The sequence below is a fragment of the Alexandromys fortis genome, unplaced genomic scaffold (assembly GCF_014885135.2).
Source record: "Alexandromys fortis isolate MF-2015 unplaced genomic scaffold, M_Fortis_MF-2015_v1.1 scaffold_12, whole genome shotgun sequence".
Taxonomy (NCBI): Eukaryota; Metazoa; Chordata; class Mammalia; order Rodentia; family Cricetidae; genus Alexandromys; species Alexandromys fortis.
In genome coordinates this window covers 19,099,537-19,121,790 of record NW_026067937.1, presented here as the reverse complement: position 1 = coordinate 19,121,790, position 22,254 = coordinate 19,099,537, and the positions used below count along the sequence as shown (strand labels likewise).

The window sequence follows — 22,254 nt, the reverse complement described above, 5'->3', positions numbered from 1 at the left end:
ATAGAATGGAGAACAAGCTGGCTATTGACTTGAATTCCTCCCTCTGTTCCCTGACTGTGGGTATGATGTGGCAGCTGCTTCAAGCTCCTGCTGCCCTGACTTCCCATCCATGATGGACTCAGAGGAGGTTCAGCATGGCAGCAGGAAAGACGCTAAGGGAGACAGCGGGAGAGCATGGCCTCATGGCTGTCCGCTCCATCCACCGGAAACACACCCTGAAGACGCTGCTGCACAGGAGTCCACGAGTGTCAAGAGCTAAATCTGGGATGTTTGCAGGACTCTTCCAAGTGACCTGGGCTACCAAGGAAAAGCCCCAGCGGGAGGACAGTGACAGCGTGCGGCAAGCCTGACTTTTCCTCCCGGTCCTCACCAGAGAGAGGGGTGCTATTGCTGCTACAGCAGAGAGAGAGAGAGGGGTGCTATTGCTGCTACAGCAGAGAGAGAGAGGGGTGCTATTGCTCTAGCCATGCTTACAGCCATTTCCTGTTTCCCTTCAAACTCTTAGGAGGATGTCTTGTTTGGACAGGTCATGCTGTCGGCTTTGTTAGTGACTGTCCTGAGACACACCCTGGCATCAAGAGCCACCCCTGCACATCACAGCCCAGCACTTACAAAGTCCACACATCAGACAACCCACAGTACCGAGAGTTTCACAAGGAATAAAGAAGAAAACAGGAGGTGCTTTAGAGGTTGTCAACAGGTGCCCTGCGAGCCACAGAGGAGAGCCTTGGAGGGAGAGAGATAAGCAGATGTTTGTGGAGCCCAGCCTCAGCCTGTCCTGGTGGGGCTGCTTCCAAGCCCAGTGCCATCCAATTGCTGGCGAGCCTGTAGGAGCACCCTGCTCTGCCTTGTCCAGTGACTATGGCTTTGGGGTTAGGCAAGTCTGTACAACTGAGCCCTCAAACTCCGGTCAACAATGTCTGGTCCCTAATAACTCCATACAGACACTCTTGCTGACAATTTTATCTCACACTGGGTCACAGGCAAGGAGCTAAGTCCTGAGGAAGCAGGAGTCCCCTCTGCACTGAAGCCCTGTATCTTTCTCTTGAGGTCACATCGTCCTCAGCCTGGGGTTCACCAGGCTTTTTCTCAGGAGACAGTTATGGGAGCAGGGGATCTCAGGGCCTGCACACATTCCCTCATTCTGCTGGCTTTACTGAACAGTCTAGAACTTGGCTTTCCAGCTACTTCCTATGTTCTCAGCTAAGCCCCTAATCAGAGATGAAGCCAAGATCCTGGCACTGCCAGCTAGCACAGCTGGATCCCCTCACCATTCACTCTAGGGTGTGTACATGCAAATTATTTCCGGGAGCTTATTAATTTATTTCGTGTACTGACCTAAATACTCTGAGAGTGTCGTGCCCAATGCTCTCCAGAAAGGGCAGAGGAAGTAAGCCACTGCAGAGGTCTTCCAAACAAGTGACAGATGAGTACGGACCAGACCAGAAACCACCTCCTGGGACAGACCCTGAGGCCTCTGCTAAGTCCAGTGGTGGCAACAGCTCCCCTCGCACATACTTTGGATGTGAGACACAGTTTGAGTGGGAAGCTGTAAGCGTTTGCACAACAGGACCATAGAATCCTGATGTCCTAAATCTGGGCACTCAGCTGCCCAGATGCTGAGCGACTTATGGACTATAGAGTGTAACAAATCTAGATTAATTCAAATGCCTGCTTTCAGCTATAACTACAGCCTTGTTGAGGAAGGCTGCTCCTCTGTGGTCTCATTTTGAAAGCCAAAAGCAATTGACTTCTTCCTGGAGACCAGTTATCTACATGTCTAATAACTGGGTCCCCAGGAATGGGCAGGGTAGTGAGAGTGACAGTTAGCTAACAGACCGAAACATAGTTCAGAGGTTCCGGGCCTTTACTGTGACAAGCACTGCACTCAAAGAAGAAAGAGTAGAGAATGGGGACAGGGGTGTACATGTAACTAAGACCCATGGAGAAGACACTTCAGACAAACCAAAGGGAAAAATAATTTCTTTTATACTATATTAAAGACTTTTGCAATACCACCAGAAGGAACTTTTTATCTCTGCCCAGGTAATCCCATTTTCAGAACCAGGCACATCTGATTAAACAATAAATTCTTTCAGTAGGGCTTTGACACATCCAATCTATGAATCAACAAGACAAGAACAAAGAACGACAGGAAAACCCCACACAATTATCCAGTCTCCACAGCGCTAGGAGCTATGTAGAAGAAAACACGGGCAGATATAACCACAGGACGTTTAGCAAGATGGGCAAAATCTACATGAAGCCTGACATCAGAGGAGGAAGAAGCATGCCCCTGGTGGGATTACGAATCAGCACACCCAGATGTTGGGGCTCCTAACAGGCTGCAGTGGACAGTTCCTGACCAAGGACAACCCAAGCCCAGTGGGCCATGGCCCTGGAACCCTGAGGAAGATGCTCTAATGCAGGAAGCTCATGGCAGGCCCTGAAGACACAGTCCTGATACGATCCCAATATGTCTTCCACAGATGATGGGGTTAAGCAAAGCAACCGCAGCTGGTGATGCTGCTTTGGCGGTCCCCAGAAACTTCAGGAGGCCAACTGACCTGGAAGCATAGGTCCCTGGGGCTGCATCACTGCAAATGATACCTGGTCCCCAGTCCCCCCCTCCCTCCTTCCTGTTCACTGTGCAATGAAGAAATTCTCTGTACAGCATGCCCCCACGTCCACCCTGAGAACAGGAGGACTCTTGACTGTGGGCTGGACTCTGAAACTACACCCAAAGAAATCCTTTCTCCTCTTAAGCTGTTCCCTCAAGTGTTGGGTAGTTTCTCCATAGTGTGTTTTATAGGGCTGTCCTCTGAGCCTAGCTGCTGTGGTCTTCATCAGATCAGTGATGCCTGCCTGCAAAAGATCATCACAGCTGGGCCTTTTGACTGCTGATATCTTTGTAAAAGAGCTGGCAGGGAGGGCGATGGGACCCTTATCTGATTGCCCAGCCGCTCCTCCCCCTCGGCTGTGTGTTAACTCTGCCCTAACTGCACCTGGTCTCAGAGATGGGCAGAGCACACGGACAGGGCAAGAGCTAGGAAAGAGGGATTCCATCCCTGCAGTCATTGGGAATCATCCACACTGGGCACAGATCTTTCCACATGCCCCCTATATACCTGCTCACAACCCCTCACCTACACTCTGTAAGCCTAAGAGAGCCATCGGTTCCCCAGGGTGGCTGCAGGAAGAACTGCACCTTGGTTTGTCCTTGGGACATGGGGTGGGGGTAGTGAGCAAATGCTGTTTATGTGTCCCCCTGGAAAGGAATTTAAGTAACAGCAATGTGAGGTAAGAGTCCCAGAGCCCTCAAAGGTAGCCAGGTGCCTACCTTTGCCGTAGAAGAACTTGCGGTAGTAGTAGGCCCCAAGGTCCACATGCTCTATGATGTAGCGCTTGACCTTCTCTCTGTGGATGGGCTGGTTCTCCCGAGGCACCTCCAAGACAGAGACACCTGCGTTGGTACAGTGCGAGCTGAGGGATGATTCAAAGGAGCAGCTCTCCCCAGAGCTGTAGGAGGCCGAGTTGGCCCGGGAGAGTGCGATGCGCCTGTCGCCCTCCCCGCCAGTCTCATTCCGGAAGTAAGGGCAGCTGAGGACCAGGTCATTGCTCTTCCCATCACCCTCGTCAGCATCCGGGTTCTCTTTGGAGTTGAGGTCCTCCTTGCTGCCCAGTGGGGACTCACAGCCTCCAGCTGGGCCTGCGGTAACCGGGGTCTGAGAGGCAGCCGAGGCCCCTGTGGTGATGTTCTTTCTCTTCCCCACGCTGGCTCTTGTGGCCATGGCTTCGTTGATGTTGAAGAGGATACTCTGCACATCGTAGTGGGCAAAGCACCTCTGGCAGCTCCAAGGGCGGATACCCCGGTCAAGGCGGCCCTCTTCCAGGTCAGAGGTGAACTTGAAGGTCTCGTGTTCACTCTTTACTGTCCGAAGTTTTCGGAAGAGTGATGTTTCCACTGACTCTGATTTTAACCTGCGCTTGAAGGGCTTGTCTCTGTCCCTTCCCATCAAGAGCCCACCATCCACGTAGTCCAACCCCGAGATGCGGACAAACTCTCCTCTAGAGATCTGGGCTGCAGCATGGAGGCTGGGAGAGATGGCGGTGTTACAGGGAAAGAAATCCGGAAACCCAAAGGAGCTGGTAACCTTATGGTCATAATTCTCCACGCGGTACCCCCGGAGCATGGCGAAAACATTCTCCCCAGACAGACCCTGCCTGTCAATGGACGAAGTGCTCCCATATTCCCTGTGCAGGGCTGCGCCGGTGTTGGGGTTGACTGCATGTTGGTCCAGGACATCCTCAGTGTCGATGTCGCTAATGGTAACGTCGCTGTTGCTCCTTTGTCGTATGGGGTGGAGTCCTCTCTGGGGAGAATGGACAAAGATGTCTCCAATGGTGTACTTTGCCTCCACGAAGTCCAGGTCCAGCTGGTCCTCTTGCTGCCTGTCACCCTGGTCATTCTGGCCATTCTGGATGATGGAGGTAACACTCTCATAGCTGGACTGAGAGCGGCTCTCCCACAGTGGCTTGCAAGCAAGGTCCTTGGAGCAGTCCTTTTTCGGAGGCCACTCAGACACTCTGGCCCTCACTCCCATCTTGGGCACTGCTGGGGTACCGTTGGCTGGCCCACCGCCACCTCCACTGCCCTCACTTGGACTGGAGGTGTTTAAAGTGGCGGGCCCCATGCTGCCATTGATGGCTTTAAATTTCCGAGCAAAATAATCATCAGACTGCATGGTTCTGGATGAGTCCTTGAATTTGGAAGCAGCTCTGCCAAGCTTGTGCTTCTCTACCTGTGCTGGCCTTGGGTCACTCATGTCCACAGAGGCAAGAAGCAGTCATCAGCAAGGATAGTGTGAGCCCGCCTCCGAGGTCATCATACGGCACTATCACAGACAGACAGAAAAGCCGGTTGCCTGAAGTTTCTCTCTTACCAAAGGCAAACAACATCCTCAAAACATAGTTTCTCCAAAGCCATGGCACAGGTGATTCCAGTGGTTGCAAGGACACCGCTCCCACTTCTGTCCTTTTCAGTAGCGCTCGTTAAGACTCCAGTCCATGAGCATTTCCTTCACCTGAATTTAAAGACAGAAAACAGTCAATTGTGACCGAAACAGTGCAGGACAACACAGGCCTACCAGCTGCTCTCCGTCGTCTCTCACCCTTGCCTCTGCCCATCTCAATGTTCTCACACTCCTGTGTGCATGTTGCGTTGTTCGCATGCTTAGGTGTGCCTGTCTATCCTATTGTGCAAGGCTGACTGGAACTCTCACAGAACACCAAGACCATCGCTCGCAGAGAAACTCTCCCAGGATGCAGGATTTTCTCCAGGCACCAAACACCGTCACAGACGGAAACATACGGGCAGAAATGGGACCAGATCTACTCTGCCCTGTCTTCGCCTTTTACCACACAGAAAGTATTGCTAGCACCACATACTTCCTGGTTCAGGACAGGTTGGGTGACTTATTCATGGACCCAAGAAAGAAACAGCTCTTGTCCTTCCCATAAGCATAATATCAAACTACAGTTCCGCTGGATAAGATTAAACTCCCAATTAGCTAAACAGTGTGAGAACTTTCTGGAAAGCTCCTGGCAGTCAAGATGAATAGATGGGTATCCTTGAGAAGTGCAGATATTTTCCTGGGATAGCAGCTGCTTTGCTTTGTCCTCAGTACTAAAAAAAGCTTTCCGTCTGGGTATGGCCTCATGTTAGTTACCCCAGAGTCATTATGTAACCGAGGAAATAAGGGATGCTAGGATATGACAGACAGGGGAGAAAACACAAGCAGATGTCTGGACATCCTGAGCTGTGTTCTCAGAAAGACAGAGGAATGGCCGTCTCTTCTCAATCTACCCAGAATTACCACTGTTAAAAGGATTGTAGGCTGCTGTAGATTGCTGTAATTTCCTACACAGTTTAGACTTTTATGAAGCCAGTCCCTGGAAACCAAGAGCTTGACAACAGAGGCAAAAAAGCAAACAATCTCTCCCCTCTTCTAGTGAAATGCATGGGATCAGCGAGCTGGGCTTCTGCAGAACCCACCAGTTCTTTAGATGACTGCTTTTTACAGTCAATGAAATTTGAACTTAAGAAGTATAATGATTGGGGCCAGGAAGGTGCCTCACTGGTAAGTGTCTGCTGTGAAAGCAGGAGGACCCGAGCTGATGCTCTGAGAACCCATGCAAAAGCAGGCACGGCTTTCAGAGTCTGTAGGCCCAGCACTGGCAAATGGAAACAGGTGGATCCCAGGAACTCACTGGCCAGCCAGTGCAGCCAGAATGGCAAGCTCCAGATTCAGTGATCTCAAACAAATGAGGAGGAGGGCATTAAAGGAAAGAAGTGGCTGTTTTCTTCTGGCCTCTGCAAGAGCACTCATGGGGGCACACACTCATGTGTACACGCATGTGTATGCCTCCACCCCATTTAATGTTTGGTACAGAGCTGCATGAATCCACAACGGGTAATACCAGGAAACTAATTTTTAGCTTCTTAGTATCAATTTATAGACCTTCTGTGAAGAGACCCCCACCCTACTACCTAGTTCCAAACCACTGACCTAACTTCTAGAGTCATAGACAGGAGCCGAGTGCTCATTACTCTGGCCATTTTAGATGACAGTAAGATGTACTAGGAGAGGCCCAGAATTGACGCAATAGAAGTGGACAAGATAAACAAGTCAGAGCTACTTAAAAACAAAAACAAAACCTGCTTCTTCTCAAGCCCACAGAAGAACAAGAGAGACGGAAGACCACACAGGTTTTCAAAATAGAAGGAAAATACAAAGGAACATATTCAAAACATTATTATGTTAATATAAGCATAAAAGAATACCTGAAGCAACCACATGACAAAAATTTTGAAAACCCATAGGAATCTAACAATGTCCTAGTAAAATAAAACACAAATTCTCCAAACTGACCCAGCAATGGAAAAATCTAAATAGCTTCACTGCCATTTGAAAAAACAGAAACACATATTCCTAACAAAAAATGCTATAAAAATATGTATGAAATGCCAACTTCTCTGAACTTTCATCTTCCTATTTATATGACTAATGCTATCCAAAGCTGTGGCATAACTGCCCTATCTTCCTTCCCTTTTCATATCCTGGTACACACTGAAGGACCAGTATGTACCTAACACATAGGACACTAAGTGGGAAAACTGCCGAGACCCCAAGCACAGCCAAGAGTCTGACCACAAGGGGTCCCACCCACCACCCCACCCACCACGGCAGAGCTAAGCCAATCAGCATCTCACAGAGATGCATGGGCAGTGCTGAGGCTCAGCTACATATCAGCAGTACCTCCTGGACAGTCAGGACAAGACGTGGGCTACAAAGACAAATCATGAAGCTGCAGAAATCAGGGGCTCTGAGTCTATTTAAAGATCTGCTCGGCTAGACAAATAGCCGAGCGGTAAAACACTGGTGCGTAGTGAGACTCCATGCATTGTTTGAGCTCTCTCTCTTCCCCTCTCATCTGTCTGCTGTTCAGTCCCATGTTCTATGCTGCGTCTCAATCACATCATACCAAGTACCTAGCACCCTTCACTGTAGGCTGCTGTCCGTGCTGCGCCCGCTAACTGAAGAACCAGCTGCCGAGCAGGGCTGACCACCCCATCAGGCCACTCTCCTCTCCGGCTATGCATCCCTGTGCCGTGTTCCCATGGTGTCCTCTACCTTCTCCCTCTTTTGTACTTTACAGCAGCTTCTTGATTCGGTGTGACTCTTCCCTCAAAGCAGCCCGCGGGTCCAGGGCCACATACTACTTGGCACTTCTTTTGTAGTGATCGGTACGTTTACTATGCAGTAAAGGTAAAACAAAACAAAATGAACAAAAACCCAGAAAAAAAACAAAAAAACACCCACCACTAAATAAATCAACAACTAACTGAAGGAATGCCCTGGACAGTAACACTTCAATATAAAAGATTCAAGTGGAATGTCTATGGACCTCCTAAATAGGCCTGGGGATGGAGCTCAGTTGGCCGAGTGCTTGCACGGCATGCATGATGGAAGCACTGGGTTTGATCCCCACCACTGCATAAAACTTGGCATGGTGGTGTACTCGCTTGGGAGTTCTGGAAGGTTGCCAGATCAGGTCAAAGCCACCTTCAGCTACACATTAGTTTGAGATCAGGCTGGACTACATGAGACTGTGTTTTTAAAAAAGAAAAAGATGAGCTCACTGTAACTTTACAGACACATGTTCACATGCTAAGAGCTCACTGTAACTTTATAGATACATGTTCACATGCTAAGCGCTCACTGTAACTACAGATGCATGTTCACATGCTAAGGTGTTGTGTCAACAGCTGGAAACCCAGGGCGGACAGGATATTATACCGAAAGGCCTACACGGCTGTAAACGGAAGTACCAGCAGCTACTCCATTCTGTAAAGAGGGCATCCAATCCCACTAAAGTACCAGGGAAATGAGCTGCAGATGACCCAACTGGATAGATGGCAAAAAGCTGCCAACCCCCATCCTCTCCACATCTCCAAAACTGGCAAGGCAGAGTCCCGCAGAAGCAAGCAATCAACAGTCCCCACAGCCCATCTACCATGGGTCTCGGGGTGCTCTGGGCTGTGCAGAGCCCTCTTCTGCTAGGTGGCTTCCTGGGAGAAACTCCTGATGCACGCTGTGAACAGAGCCACTGCAAATGAAGATGTCATGGAAAATGGAGCACTCGGGGCACTCAGGCTGCATGCCAGGGCACCAGAAGCCCAGTGGCACAACAAGCTTCTGCATTCTTCTTCTGGACCATCTGTCATGTGCTAGCCCTTCCTGCACTGTCACACACACACACACACACACACACACACACACACACACACACTGGTTTTGATAGGATATGTTGACAAATGCCAGGGGCCCCAGCGATAAGCGCACAGCACATTCTTCAAGAAACGTAGTGGCATATCAAGGGTGTGTGTGAGGTATAGCCAGCACTGAGTGTGCAGCTGCCCTGACCTTCTAACCTGCTCCATCCTGATAAGGGTCGCATAAGGACCACTGTTGTTTCCCTATGTGAATGGCCAAATAAACACAGGCTTGCAAGTTCCCAAGTCCAGACACCGACCAGATGAAGGAAGAAGGCACAGAAATCCCCAGATTAGTTTTCCATTTCAAGTTCATCTTCAATTCCAAGAAGGCACCACCTCCAATCTTTCGCAAATACCCGATCCCCTTCCCGTGTTTGTTTGTTTCTTTTTGTTTTGTTTTGTTTTATGTAGTCCTAGCTAGCCTTAAACTCACTAACGTAGCCAATGAAGACTTTGAACTCCTGATCCTCCTGCCTCTACCTCTCCAGTGCTGGAAGTACAGGCTTGTTCCACACACCCAGTTCATGCTGGAGACTGAGCCCAGGGCTTCGTGCATGCTAGGTGAGCTCTTACCTACCAGTTCAGCTACATTTACTCTTTCCTTGTGCCAAAGTCTGGCTTTTGCTGCCTATCAAAAATATACAATTTGCTACCAGTCATCTATTAGCACTAGAAGAAAGGAAACAAGGAAGCTGTGTTGTCTTGTATGAACAGAAGACCTGCACTGCGAGAAGCTAGGGGAGGAAGGCAATGGGAGCTGGCTAAAGGGCACACTCAAGGGCGGGGAAGCCGAGAGAAGGATCGGCACTCATGCTAATGCCCAGGGCATTCAACAGAAAAGGACAAGACAGAACCACAGCACCACACTGTGTTAAGCACAATTGTCTGTAAATGAGATGCATTTCCAAGTCTCCCATGAGACATCAGTGAGTCTTAAAGACTAATATTGTGCTCATAATTGAGCCTCTTATCAGGACTGCAGCTGCAGCAAATGGTTGAAACCCACAAAAATGCACAAATTATGAGCCCCATTCCTAGAAAAAAAGTGGTTAAAATTATACAGTGTGTTGATAATATAAGCATAACTGAGGGAAATGCTTATTCTCCACAGCAGAATCCAACCAGAACATATCTGGGAAGGCACAGAGGAACAAAGGTAAACACTTTTACTTTCCCTGTGGCCAAGAGGACAAGAGCTAGGCTGTTGCCTTCTCTGAAGGTCCATCACCTGAGCCATGCACACAGACCAAGTGTGTTCAGCCTGGTGTCACAGGAAGCCATGGCCAGATGGCCACCAAACAACCCTTTAGTGCACATGCAGATGTTCACTGACCTGCGCAATGGGCTGTTAGACTGGTTCACCTTCTCTGCCAACCTGACTGGATTTGGAATCACCTGGGAGATGCACCTCCAAGTCTGTCTGTGAGGGAATTTCTGGAGAGGTTCAGTTGAGGAGGAAAGATCTACTCTGAATGTGGGCAGCAGCATCCCATGAGCTGGGTACCAGATTGAAATAGGAGAAAGAGCTAAGTCCTAGCATTCCTCTCTCTCTACTTCCAGCCACCTCACACTCCACTGCTTGCCTGCTTTCCCCTCCATGATGGACTGTACCTTCAAACTGAGTTAAAACAATTCCTTAAATTGATTTTGTCAGGTATTTTGTCTAAGAAATGAGAAATGTAGCCAACATAGCTATTATTAAGTAGCAACCACTATCCATTGATAGGCAAATTCATTAAATCTGGGCAGGAGACATTCTTTTTGACAAACCAACCAACCAACCACTGAACTGTACCAAAGTTAAGTGGGCATAGTCATGAGAATTCAGAAAGCAGGATTCTCCACTCTGGAGTTCGTAGAAAGCTCGCACTGGCTTCAGCTCCACGGTCACCTAGGCAATTCAAGTATTACTGGGGGAATTTTCCTAGTGTGGTCTTGAGGTAAGCAGATCTTCAAGGTCCAGTTAAGGTGTTTTCCATCAGACTACAGCAGGACGCTCATGACAAGGCCTTGAAGATTTAGTTCCCAGATAGCCCCTGATGATTAGCCCATGATGGACAGACTTGGAGGACCAAAGGAGACAAGGGAACATGAACCACAGGTGGGACCCTCAGCTAGTTCCAAGTGTGCAGGGCCCCAGCCTAGAACACAAACTGCTCTCCCCATCCTTACAAGTGAGCAAGGCCCTGGGCTAGCACTCATGACCAGCTTACATCTGTTATTCAATCCACGCGACGGCAGATCCAGGAGCCAGGAAGGAGCAGGGATCACCTTCATAGCACACAGCTCAGACAGAGACTCTCTGTTTGCCTCTTTAGATCTCCTGCTGGCTCCTCCTCCTAGGTCTTCCCGCGGATGCTGGTGTTTGGGCTATCCCAGGCTGCCTTCTCTAAATACTGAAGGCATCCTGGGGGTTCCATATACCTTCAGTCTTTATCATTCAAGGCTTCCGATCTGCACTGTGATAGCTCATGCTTACGCCCCACCTCTCCAGTACCACCCAGCATGGCCACATCACATTCTCAGCCAGCTCGTCTCGAAGTCCACATCCAACCCACAGCCTGCCAAGTTCACCACCCAATGTTTCTCTAAGGCATCTTCCCTCTCTGCTTCAGCTGCCACCGACCTTGTTGGACCTCTGTCATATTCCCTCAGAACAAAGCCTGCTTGACTAAGTCAGATGGGGCACTCCTGTCCAGGTCCTTTCTTGACTAAGTCAGATGGGGCACTCCTGTCCAGGTCCTTGCTGGAACCTGGGCCTCCGACTCTATGTTTACACATGCTAACTTCATGCTATTGCCAGGGTACTTTGAATGCTCCCTGCCCAAAGACTCAGCAAGGCTTTCTTCCCCATTCTGCCCAATGTATCTGACTTTATTTAAATCCTACAGCAAATCTTTCAGAAGTTGCCTTAAATCTTAAGATTGGTTCCACATGAGCTTAACCTGGGCCCGTGGAAAAGAAGGGAACATAAACATCTTCCATGAAACTCAGTGCACTGAGCCTTAAGAGCTGCAGGAAGACTCACACCCTTCCCTCCACAGAACCACAATCACACCAAGATTCATATGAACCTAGGGTGCCAAGTAGCTGGCCCAGTGTCCTTGGTGAGGCAGGAAACTGTCCAATCCAAAGCAACTTTCTTCCACTCTGCATAGAGGCTGAGAGAAGGCTAGCCCTGTCCACTGCTGCATGCAACTCAAATACCTTTTTTTTTTAAAAAAAAATTTGAGTAGCAAATATAGAACGAATCCATTCACTGCTGGCTCAAGGTAAGAAATCCCTTCACTGCAGAGTGTTCTCAGGTGCACTGCCAAGTCTTTTTCAACATGGACACTAAGAACTCAGTGGGAGTATTGTTTCCAACAAAGGGAATGAGGTGTGCATATGCCCTACCTGACTTCATAAAAATCACCCAAAACAGATTAAACATAAAAGCACAAAACCCATAAACTTGGAAGAAAACCAAGAGCATCTGGGGAGATGGTTGGTCAAGTGCTGGTATGCAAGCTGGGGGCTCTGAGTCTGGATCTCCAGCGCTCACGCAGAAGCCAGGCTTGGTGGCACATGCCTGTGAGCCCGCTGTGACAGGGTGTGTGGAGGTGTGTGGGGGTGGAGACAGGAGGATCCCTGGGGCCCAGTCAGTCAAGTTGAATGGGAGAATTGCAGGTTAGTAAGAAACCCTGACTTAATATTACGGTGAAGAGTGATTGAGAAAGATGTGTGATGTTGACCTCTGGCCTCTATACACACATGTATCTGCACACACACACACACACAAACACTAACCCTAATCTTCATACTCCAACACTCACAAGAAATACAGCACAGATTTGGCAGTGTCTTCCTGAATAAGACATGGATGGGACACCAATAGCATTGTCAACCAAGGAAAATGATTGATAATCAAATCAAGCAGCCCTGGAACGGAAGGGCACATCTGGGAACAGCCTTGACCTCACTGGGGTCAGGGCAGGGCCCAGAGGGTCTAGGTCCCAGCACAGCAGGAAGCCCCTCTCCCTGGCCAGTTCCTTGCTGATAGGTCCCAGTGACTCCCCTCTCGAAGCTCCCTGACTTCACAAAGACAGCGCACGACAGGACTGAATTACTTCCACCCACAACATCGGGTTTTGATCCTGTGGTAATGTGCAAGACTCGCCAGACTCCAAACCATACGTTCTGGGGCCCAGTGATCCAAAGACAGATAAAAGGGCATTTAATAAAGGCCTCAAACATCAAGGAGCAGCCTCCTGCTCGCCTCAGAAAGCACCCGGATGCCTGGGAAGCGTGCATAGCATATGTTTTCTTAGGCTGTCACAATCTTAAGTCTCTCTAAGTATCTACTGTTTAATCTAATTTTCCCTCATGAAATGTCTGGCGTTGGCTCAAATTGAATCAGCATTTCCATTATAAATCTGTTTCCACGTTTCCCGAGTTTGACTGTAAAATGTCTTTTGTATGAAATCTGACACGGGCAGAAGCCTGAATTTTAATGCTCTCCATTGGCAAAATGTAGGGTTCTCCCCACCCCTACAAAACCAGAATCACAGTTTTCTACAAGTCAAATGTAGACCTGGAAACATGTCTAAAAGATAAAAAGAAACTCCCTAGGAAAATCCTTTAGGACTCACGTCCTGTCTCAGGTCCTGAAGCGGAACATCCGCAGATGTGTGACATAAGAGAATCCTGACCTTCCATCAGCGGCGTGAATGCTGAGGCCGCATGGCTCTCTCCTGAGGAGGAAACTCTGCAGCTGCAGCAAGAGACCTCAGCTCTGGGCAGGTGGGTGTGGCTGGGGCAGGGGATGAGGGGTAGGGGGAGGTTCTGGCTTCTAGGTCAGTCAGTGTGGTCAAACAACCAGATGAACCTCAGTGCCCTGAGGGAGGGGGACAGAGGCCACTCATCACTGCCCAAACAAGTCTCTCTCTCAGTATGGCCAGTGAAATTTCCCACCTCTGCCCCAAACAAGTGTCTGATGGCCACACAGCTCTGAACTGGTAGCTAAGATACAAACATTGCCCTTATGTGTTAGGAGTAGAAGGCTGCACACATATGAAACACCTGTACAAAGAACCAGAGGAAACTAAACTGGACCCCACATGCCTGCAGCCACGTAATCCTCAGTGTGGCTCTGAGGATAGAGGCTCAGCTCTACTGACCTCTTCTTCTGTCACTGTCCTGAGCGACAGCGTCCCTCGCCAGTTTCACATGGCACCTGTCAGTAATCAAAGCTCCCAGGACAAGAGAGAACAAGCTATAAAACTAAAACCTGCGGGCAAGGGGAGCTGAGTGGTTAAGAGCAGACTGCTCCTACAGAGGACTGCGCATGAGTCCGAGCTCCCACTGCGTGGCTGATTACTGTAACTCCAGTTCCAGGAGATCCAGCACCCTCTTCCGGCCTCAGCAGACAATGCTCACATGTGGTACACATAAGCACATGCTAGTAAACACTTGTGGATGAAAACAAACAATAGGCCTTGAGCAGAACTAAGAAATAGCACACAATAGCACACACCACCAGCACAATAAAACTGTTATGTAGTTTCAAGAATCAACGCCACGCCGTCTCCTGTTAGGCATTCGTTTTTGTGTGAACTATAATCATGTTACTGTAAAAGTAACGAGTAACCAACCTTTCCAGCAAAGATTCACAACAAGTGACAGGAGAGAGTTGACAGAGAGTAAATGTCAAAACCCATCTCTTCTTGTGGCCATGCAGCTGCAAGGCTTAATGTTTCAAACGCTTCCACTCAATGGATGCTTGTTGATCTGAGACTATTACACTGGAATATGGATGGAGTTTGTCTGTGCACACAAGACAGACACAAGTTGTGTCACTTGTAACCCCTCAGACTCAGAAAACATGGCTAGGACCCTCCAAAATAAACATCTTTATATTATAACTGTCTGAGATCCATGCTATAGTAACAGAAAGCTGGCCGGCACACGGAAGTTCACACAGGGCGGAAAGTATCTAAGCAGTGCTTACGGACCTGTGCCTTCACCTACAAGGGCTTTGAATGTCTGGTCTTCCGTGAATACAAAGTGGGTTCAAGGCAGGTCAGCCTAAGATACATGAGATCCCGCCCACTCCCACCACCATGTACACACCAAAAAAAAAAAAAAAAAAAGGAATAAAAAATGCAAGAAAACTGCAGATGCCCTCCTCCTTGTGTGGTTGTATGCGGTGAGCGAACACCTTGTTTGTACACACTGGAAGCCGCACATGACAAGAACCAGGCTTCTCCACCTACTGTTTTCCCCAGACGCAGAGAAACAGCCAAGCTGTCCAAGAATCAGCGAGAAGTTATTTTAGGGAAAGTTTCCTGTGCTCTCAGGCTGTGCTGGATGAGGCTACATTGCACAGTGCCTGGGTCTAGCTCCAAGTGTCCACACAGTACCATGTGCTCCCTGCTAAACAACTGAAACATGTGACTTTTTATTCTGATAAAACACAACTGTCTACAGGAAAAAAAATCCAAACAGAAACAAGGTGTGCTGGTTCAAAGCTGCAGGTCCAGTACGCAAGGGGCTCAGGCGTCACCCGACAATCGGAGATACCTTTTTTAATTTTATAATTTGTGTGTGTGTGTGAGCAGGCAAGTGTACAGAGGCCAGATATCCATGTTAGATATTTTGCTCAGTCACTCTCCATTTAAAATTTTTATTCCATTTATTTGCTTATTTACTTCATATGTATATAGGAGTATCGCAGCACACACACGAAGCTATGCAGAAGGTGCACAGAGTATCACAGCACATACACGAAGCTATGCAGAAGGTGCACAGAGTATCACAGCACATACATGAAGCTATGCAGAAGGCAGCTCATAGGAGTTGCTTCTCACAGTCCACCACAGGGCCTTTGTGGATCCTGGAACTTGCTCTTAGGTTAGACTGGCTGACCAGACCCCCCAGCAACTCTGTCTCTGTCTTACTCTTTTAAATAAGTCGTAAATTATAACCTCATTCAAAAACCGGGAGCATTCCAGAGTTGACATTCTAGAAGGCAAATTATGCAGCGATGGGAGTCGCTGTCTTCTGGACTCCTCCCTGTCCCAGACATGTGCTGGAACTCAGGAGTCCCTGTGAGGATCTGCATTCTGATCCCTAGGCCCCGAGAAGGCTGGACATGTTTGGATGCCCTTGTAACACAGCAGCAGGGAGGTCGATCCCAGGGGCTTGCTCATCTGTGAGCTTCAGGTTGAGTGACAGATCCTGTCCCCAACACCCAGGTGGACAGTGCCTGAGGAACAACACCAAAGGAGGTTGTCATGTGCCCTACACATGATCACATGGGATGCTCACCACAACATGGGAACACACACACACACACACACACACAAAGCCAAGACTTCGGACATAGAACACACAGATGGGGAAAACAGGTGGAGGCCAGCACCCACAAGAAGCCCCCAGATCCTGTCTTGGGGAGACCATGGGCTAATCTGCTGTTACGAAAACGAGGTCCCTGCAGCTGGCCAGGTTCTTAATAGGGGAAAGTTTAGTTCCAGTTCTGGAAATTTCTGAGCATGGCTCAGTGTGAGCAGGGAACCAGGAATTTAGGGTTGGGTTCCCTCTTTTAAACAGTTTGCTCTTACAAGAACTAGTTCACAGCCCTGGGGGATAGACCGCAATTCCCTCTGAAGGAAGCATCCAGTGGCCTCTGCTGGGCCCATCTAACTGTGAGAACGAGGGCTCAGCCTCCACTCTTGGGCTGTCTTCTATCCACCTGTCTGAGGAACCCCGCTTTTCAAGGTATGTTCATGTGAGGACCCTCTCATTTTAGGAACCCACAGACAGACGTGGAGCCTTTGCTATTTCTGTCCCTCTTCCCGATGTGGCCACAGAAATTCAGTCTCAATTTTCTGTTTTTCACCTTTAATTTGACTCTTCTAATTGGCTGGATTTGACTTGGGGCGCGTGTGGTAACCCCCAAGTTCACTGAACACCTGCGCTGTGCAGAGGTGCTCTCCCGACACACACCAAGCCAGGAGAGACCCACGTGTCCCACAGCGGAATCTTCGTCTGTTCAGACACTAATCCCAAGTGCAAGTCGAAAGCCAATTTTCTAGAGAGGTAATTACATAATCCACTTTTTACAGTCAAGCTTTGCTACAGCGTAATTACTGGAGCAACAGGAAAATAAATACTCAAATGAATATTAGTTCAGTAATCATGGAGATGCTGACGGCGGAGCCTCCCCAGCTCTAATGACTTCCGCAAGGCACAGACAGGACTGTCCAGGAGCTCTGCTGGGCTTGAAGGATGAGCAAGCACAGCAGAGGAGACCCCGCCCCTACCCTGGGGACCAGCACAGACCACAAACAACAGGCTCCCCACCATTCTTCCTGTCTCCTGGCAGCCTTTGCTCAAGTCACAATGAACTTGGAACCCAAATGGTTCCATTGTGTGGCAGGTACTTCCCACAGTGTGAGGACTCACAGAAAACCCAAACAAGAATGAGCTCAACAGTGACACTTCGTTCATTGACGCTGGCAGCAAACAGGAGCTGAGCCCTGGCCAGCACAGCCATAATGTCCAGCAGAGAGACAGCTGGTCACCTTGTGAGGACCAAATTCCAAGGGAACACAGTGTCCATGCACAGATGGGGTCCAGGTAAACTGTAAGAAGGGGGCACATCATACAGGGATGACATCACCCGGGGAGGAGGTGCAAGGGGGTTAGTAAGGGACTTGGAGAAGGTGGGGACAGGTAAAGGGTAGCAGAGGCAGGCGCCTCCACAGAGAGCAAGGGGCCTTGGAGAGCCAGAGGTGTGGAAAAACCTCCAAAGAACGGAGATGCATGTAGTAACTACAGAGGGCACAGGACCCAGCCCTGTATGCTGGGTGTGCACTGCACCAGCTGAGGTGTAGGAGCAACCTCAAAGGCCCTGCCAGCACTTGGCTTCTGGCCCACCTACAGCTTCACATACCCGGCGACTCCAGAACGTTTTTTGCTGAGGTCTACCTCCTAATCCTCCTACCAATCCAGGTCTACCCGCTTGCTCTCCTGGGGGAATTCTCTACTATTCCCGGGAAGTCACCTCCTTTGGGCTTCCATTTATTTCTTGAAGGAAAGATGCCCACTCCAGGCAATTGTGGTGCTAGGGGATTACTGTCTACAGAACGGAGCAGGCTCCTGAGGCCTCACAAACTGCTTAGAAGCGGCCAGAGCCAGGTGCAGTGTTCTGTCTGTGGAAGGCTCATGGAGATGGGATGATGCTTTCTGGGGGAGGTGAGGTCACTGTCGGCCTGATTAGGGACAGAGGAGTGAACTTAAGGAGGAAAAACTTAAGTCTTTTATGAACCAACACCCTGCTGATCCAACTTGAACATGGAGTTTGAACATGCAAAAACACGATCAGCTTTACTCTGCTTCTTCATTGTGTTAACTTTGGCTGTGCGTGTGTGTTATGTGTGTTGTGTGCACATGCAGAAGGGTGCAGACCGGAGGAGGATGTAGGTGTCCCTTTCTGTCTGTCACTCTCCCTTGAATCAAAGGTCTCTTACTAAACTTGGAACCAGTCTGGCAGTCAGCAAACCTCAGCGACCCTCCTGTCTCCACCCTCCACAGCTCTGGGTTCACTGGCAGGACCCATGGCCATGGCCAGCTTTTTACATAAACACTGGGGATTTGAACTCAGTTCCTCAGGCTTGGACAGCTTACCCACTGTCTCTACCTTGAATCTTTATGTCTCTAACTCCCCGTATCTAACTCCTTGCTATCACAGATGGCAAGCAAGAAGGAAGGCATTCTGGATCATTCTAAAATCAGCTGCAGAGAGACGGAAACTCTGGATGGAACATTTTGATGGAGGAAACCCACAGGAGTTTCTTCGTGGCTCTAGGGCAGGCATGGAGACCAGCTGCATGAGTCCTTACCTGGGATTCGGAAACCCACGCTGCAGACTAGCACCACTAGTGTCCATTTGTGCTGCTGCATAAGTACTTATCAACAAGCCCACTCCATCAGTCGCCAGCGGCACCTTGCTGCATTCAGAGTGCTCGCTACTCACAGGAACGGCTTTCTGGAAGCCTGGCAGAAGGCTAAATAACCAAGATACAGCGCAGGAGGAAGGCTCGCTACAGGGAGCCAAATGTTTACTGTTCTCAGGGCTTTAAATGAGAACATTCTTATTCAGTCACCCGTGAGCCAGACTTTATCACAGGGCTTTGGGTTTGGAGGGTGTTCCCCCCCCTTTCTGTATTTTCCAAACCAATCAAGAAATTTCAATGCCAGGGTAGCTTAGCTTGGGCAAACAGGACTGCCAGCCTCAGGAGCCTCACAGCCACCTTCATTTGCACAAGAAATAACCTTGACAACAGTGGCACCATCAGCCAGAACAACTCAGAGGCACATTGGAAAACAGCTGATTCTGCCTTTCTGAGCTGTTGTTCTCATCATCAATGCCAACAGAAGCAGCCTGTGGATCTCAAAGGCAGCACCAATGCCTCCATCAACTCAACCAGCATCTCAATAGCACAGACAGCAGACCTGGGCCAGCCGTCCTCTAACAGGGAAAGTGACAACAGTACAGGAATCGAGTGGCCTGAGACAGAAGCACTCACACTCACACAGAGACGGGCATCGTCACACGCACGTCTGTAACCCGACGCTGTTGTGGGGTCAGAGAGACAGGAAGACTGTTAGGGTTCACTGCTCACCGGCCTAGCTGCAAGTTCAGTGAGAGACGCTGTCTGAAGGGAACAAGGCAGACAGTGACAGAAGACACCTGACATCTTCTTTAGCCCAGGCGTACACACCCTCACACCTGTACAAATGCACACATTCAGTCGCTCCCTCATAAACATGCATCTTCTCCCTCAAGTTTTGATAAGCAATCAGCCAACTGGCAGAGCCTTGAGACAGATGAAGGAAGCTGAGCAGAGCATGAGCCCTGGCTTCAGCCAACTTATAACCTCTACCCAGGGCAAGAGCAGTACCCAGATCCTTCCTCAATGCTGGCTGCCAGTTCACATCTAACATTCTCCCTCACAGAATTAAGAACTGAAACGAATACATTTCGTGTCAAATTTCTATCTTAACATCCGTCTATCCCTCTGATTAGTATCAGTGACCACTAAGCCCATCTGAGTGGGAGGGAGATGAAGAGCAAGGCAAAGGGATGGAAATCTGAGAGTTAGTCACGGCTCGCCAGCGACCAGACCCTTGGAAACACAAACTCACAGTAGACGCCACCACGTATGGGAGCAAGCTCACCCCAGGATGATTCCGCTCTGTGGTTGTGCTAGAAGAAGGGACCAAGAAACAAAGTGTTTACACTTAAGGTCCTATTTTGAACAAACTTGTTTTCTAACCTCCCCAGCACCAAAGCCTTTCTAGCACTCACCCCTAAAAATAGTGATGTTTTTATTCTTGCTCAAGGAGGCACTCAGGTTTCCCTCTAGTCTCTTTCTGCAATGGGCTGTACCCCAGAAAAATGAAACACTTACTATTTCTGTGAGAATATGCTATTTCTGTAACACACATAGCTGGTACTATCACACACTCGAGGACGCATTCCTTCCAGAACTGTGGGTCTGCTTCAGCCCTGCTTGTTTTACATCCTGGCCTGGCCTCGAAGCTGCAGGATCTGGTGACTTAGGCATTCCACAGAGTTTGATTAGTTTAATTTTAACAAACAGGTTCAAAAAGGGTTAATTCATTTCTATTAGAATAACACTGAGGAGCGGTTCCCGGTGACAAACATTTAAGGGGTAGACAGAGTCAGCACACTGTCCTGTCCACTTGCTCTACCAGACAGCTTGACAGTTTAGCCTAGTCTGAGAGGAGCTGCCTAGATTACCTTAGACTATGGGCATGTCTGTGGGGTGCTGTCTTGATTTTAATCGCTGTAGGAGGGCCCAGCCCACTCACTGGGTGCTGCAACATTCCTCCGTAAGCGGTCCTGTGCTGTATCAGAAAGCTAGCTAAGCGTTAGCCTGAGGGTAAGCCAGCAAGCAGCTCCCTCCCAGGTTTCTGCTGTAATTCTTGGCTATAAAGTGAGTTCCTTGTTAGAGGTAATACTGCAGTGTAGCAGGCAGGCCTGCCCCTGCCTCCAGGTTCCTGCCTCGAGATTCTGCCCTGATTCCTTTCAAAGATGGATGTGAGCCACACTGACATAAACCCTTTCCTCCTGTAAGTTGTGTCTGGTCAGAGTGTTCTAGAATACACACTACCTCATGTCTATAAAACAAAGTCTGGTGTTCTTGATTATTCTAACTTTAGAACTACGCATGAAATAAAAGCTATGCCCAACCAGAAGTTGCTTACTTCTATCAGTATATAATTCAGTTGTTGAAGTCTTTACTTTGAAATCAATTACAACCCCAACATCCAAAGAACAAGTGGGCTCCACAGCCTGCAGCCACTCTTCCCTGTGCAGGCGCAGGTAGGAGGCAGCAGGGAGCTCCCTTTGCTTATCCACACTGCTCCGTGCAAAGCTATCCCAGGTTCCTCCAACACTGCACTGTGATGGAGCAGGTGAGCCCAACTCTGACTGCTCACACCTGCTGCCTGAGTTGCCCCAGAAGTGTCATCTACAGACGACAGACTTTGACCGAGGACCAGAATACAGAGCCCCAAACTGTCCTGCTGTGTGAGGATCTGACAGGTTTTATCCAGTCCTACACAAAGGAGACAGCTGAAATATGGTCCCTTCCAGGTCAAGCATGATGGTGCACATCTGTAACCCCAGCATTTAGGAGGCTAAAACAGGACAGTCGCAAGTTCAAGGCCAACCTGATTACATAGTGAGTTTCATACAACTCACTGAATTACACACACACTCACACATACACACGAGAGAGGCAGGGGTGCTGAAACTCTGCCTTCAGGAATCTCATGGAAAGGACCCTTAGACATAGAAAACACCCTCATATCAAGCGGTCTAGAAAGCACAATGTCTCTTCCTAACTACCCCCCCTCCATCACAGGAGGAGAGGAGGAAAGATCTACCCATCATAAGGCGTGAGCCAGCAAGCTGACACCCAGCTGCCTGGAGGTAGTGTAGCCACGAGGTCCTCAAAGAGCACCCTGAAGTCATAACTGGCCCAGCTCAAGAAGGCTGTGGGTGGTTCCGGCAGCAGCACACAGCTTAGCTGAAGGATGAACACTGTCTGAGAATGGTCAAGGCCGTGTCAGTGCTGTGCTAGTTAGCTTTACATCAACTTGGCCCACACTAGAGCCATCTCAGGGGGAGGAGCTTCCAGGAGAAACTGCCTCCACAGAATCAGGCCGTAGTCAAGCCTTTGGGGGTATATTCTTAATGTAGGAGGGCTTACTTAGCTCCCTGTGGGTGGGGCCATCCCTGGGCTGGTGGTCCTGGGTTTTATAAGAAAGCAGGCTGAGCCAGGCGGTGGTGGCGCACGCACTCGGGAGGCAGAGGCAGGCGGGTCTCTGTGAGTTCGAGA

General features: G+C 49.2%; 1 protein-coding gene across 3 annotated transcripts in view; it reads right to left on the bottom strand.

Moving 5' to 3' along the window:
- Sipa1l2 (signal induced proliferation associated 1 like 2) overlaps positions 1–22,254 on the bottom strand; it is a 157,442-nt gene that overhangs the window by 74,644 nt on the left and 60,544 nt on the right. For all 3 annotated transcript variants that reach the window (XM_050147015.1, XM_050147013.1, XM_050147014.1), the window contains one exon: positions 3,341–5,084. In XM_050147015.1, the coding sequence (XP_050002972.1) occupies positions 3,341–4,826 (1,486 nt within the window). In that variant the 5' untranslated portion in view covers positions 4,827–5,084. The remainder of the gene's footprint in view (positions 1–3,340; positions 5,085–22,254) is intronic.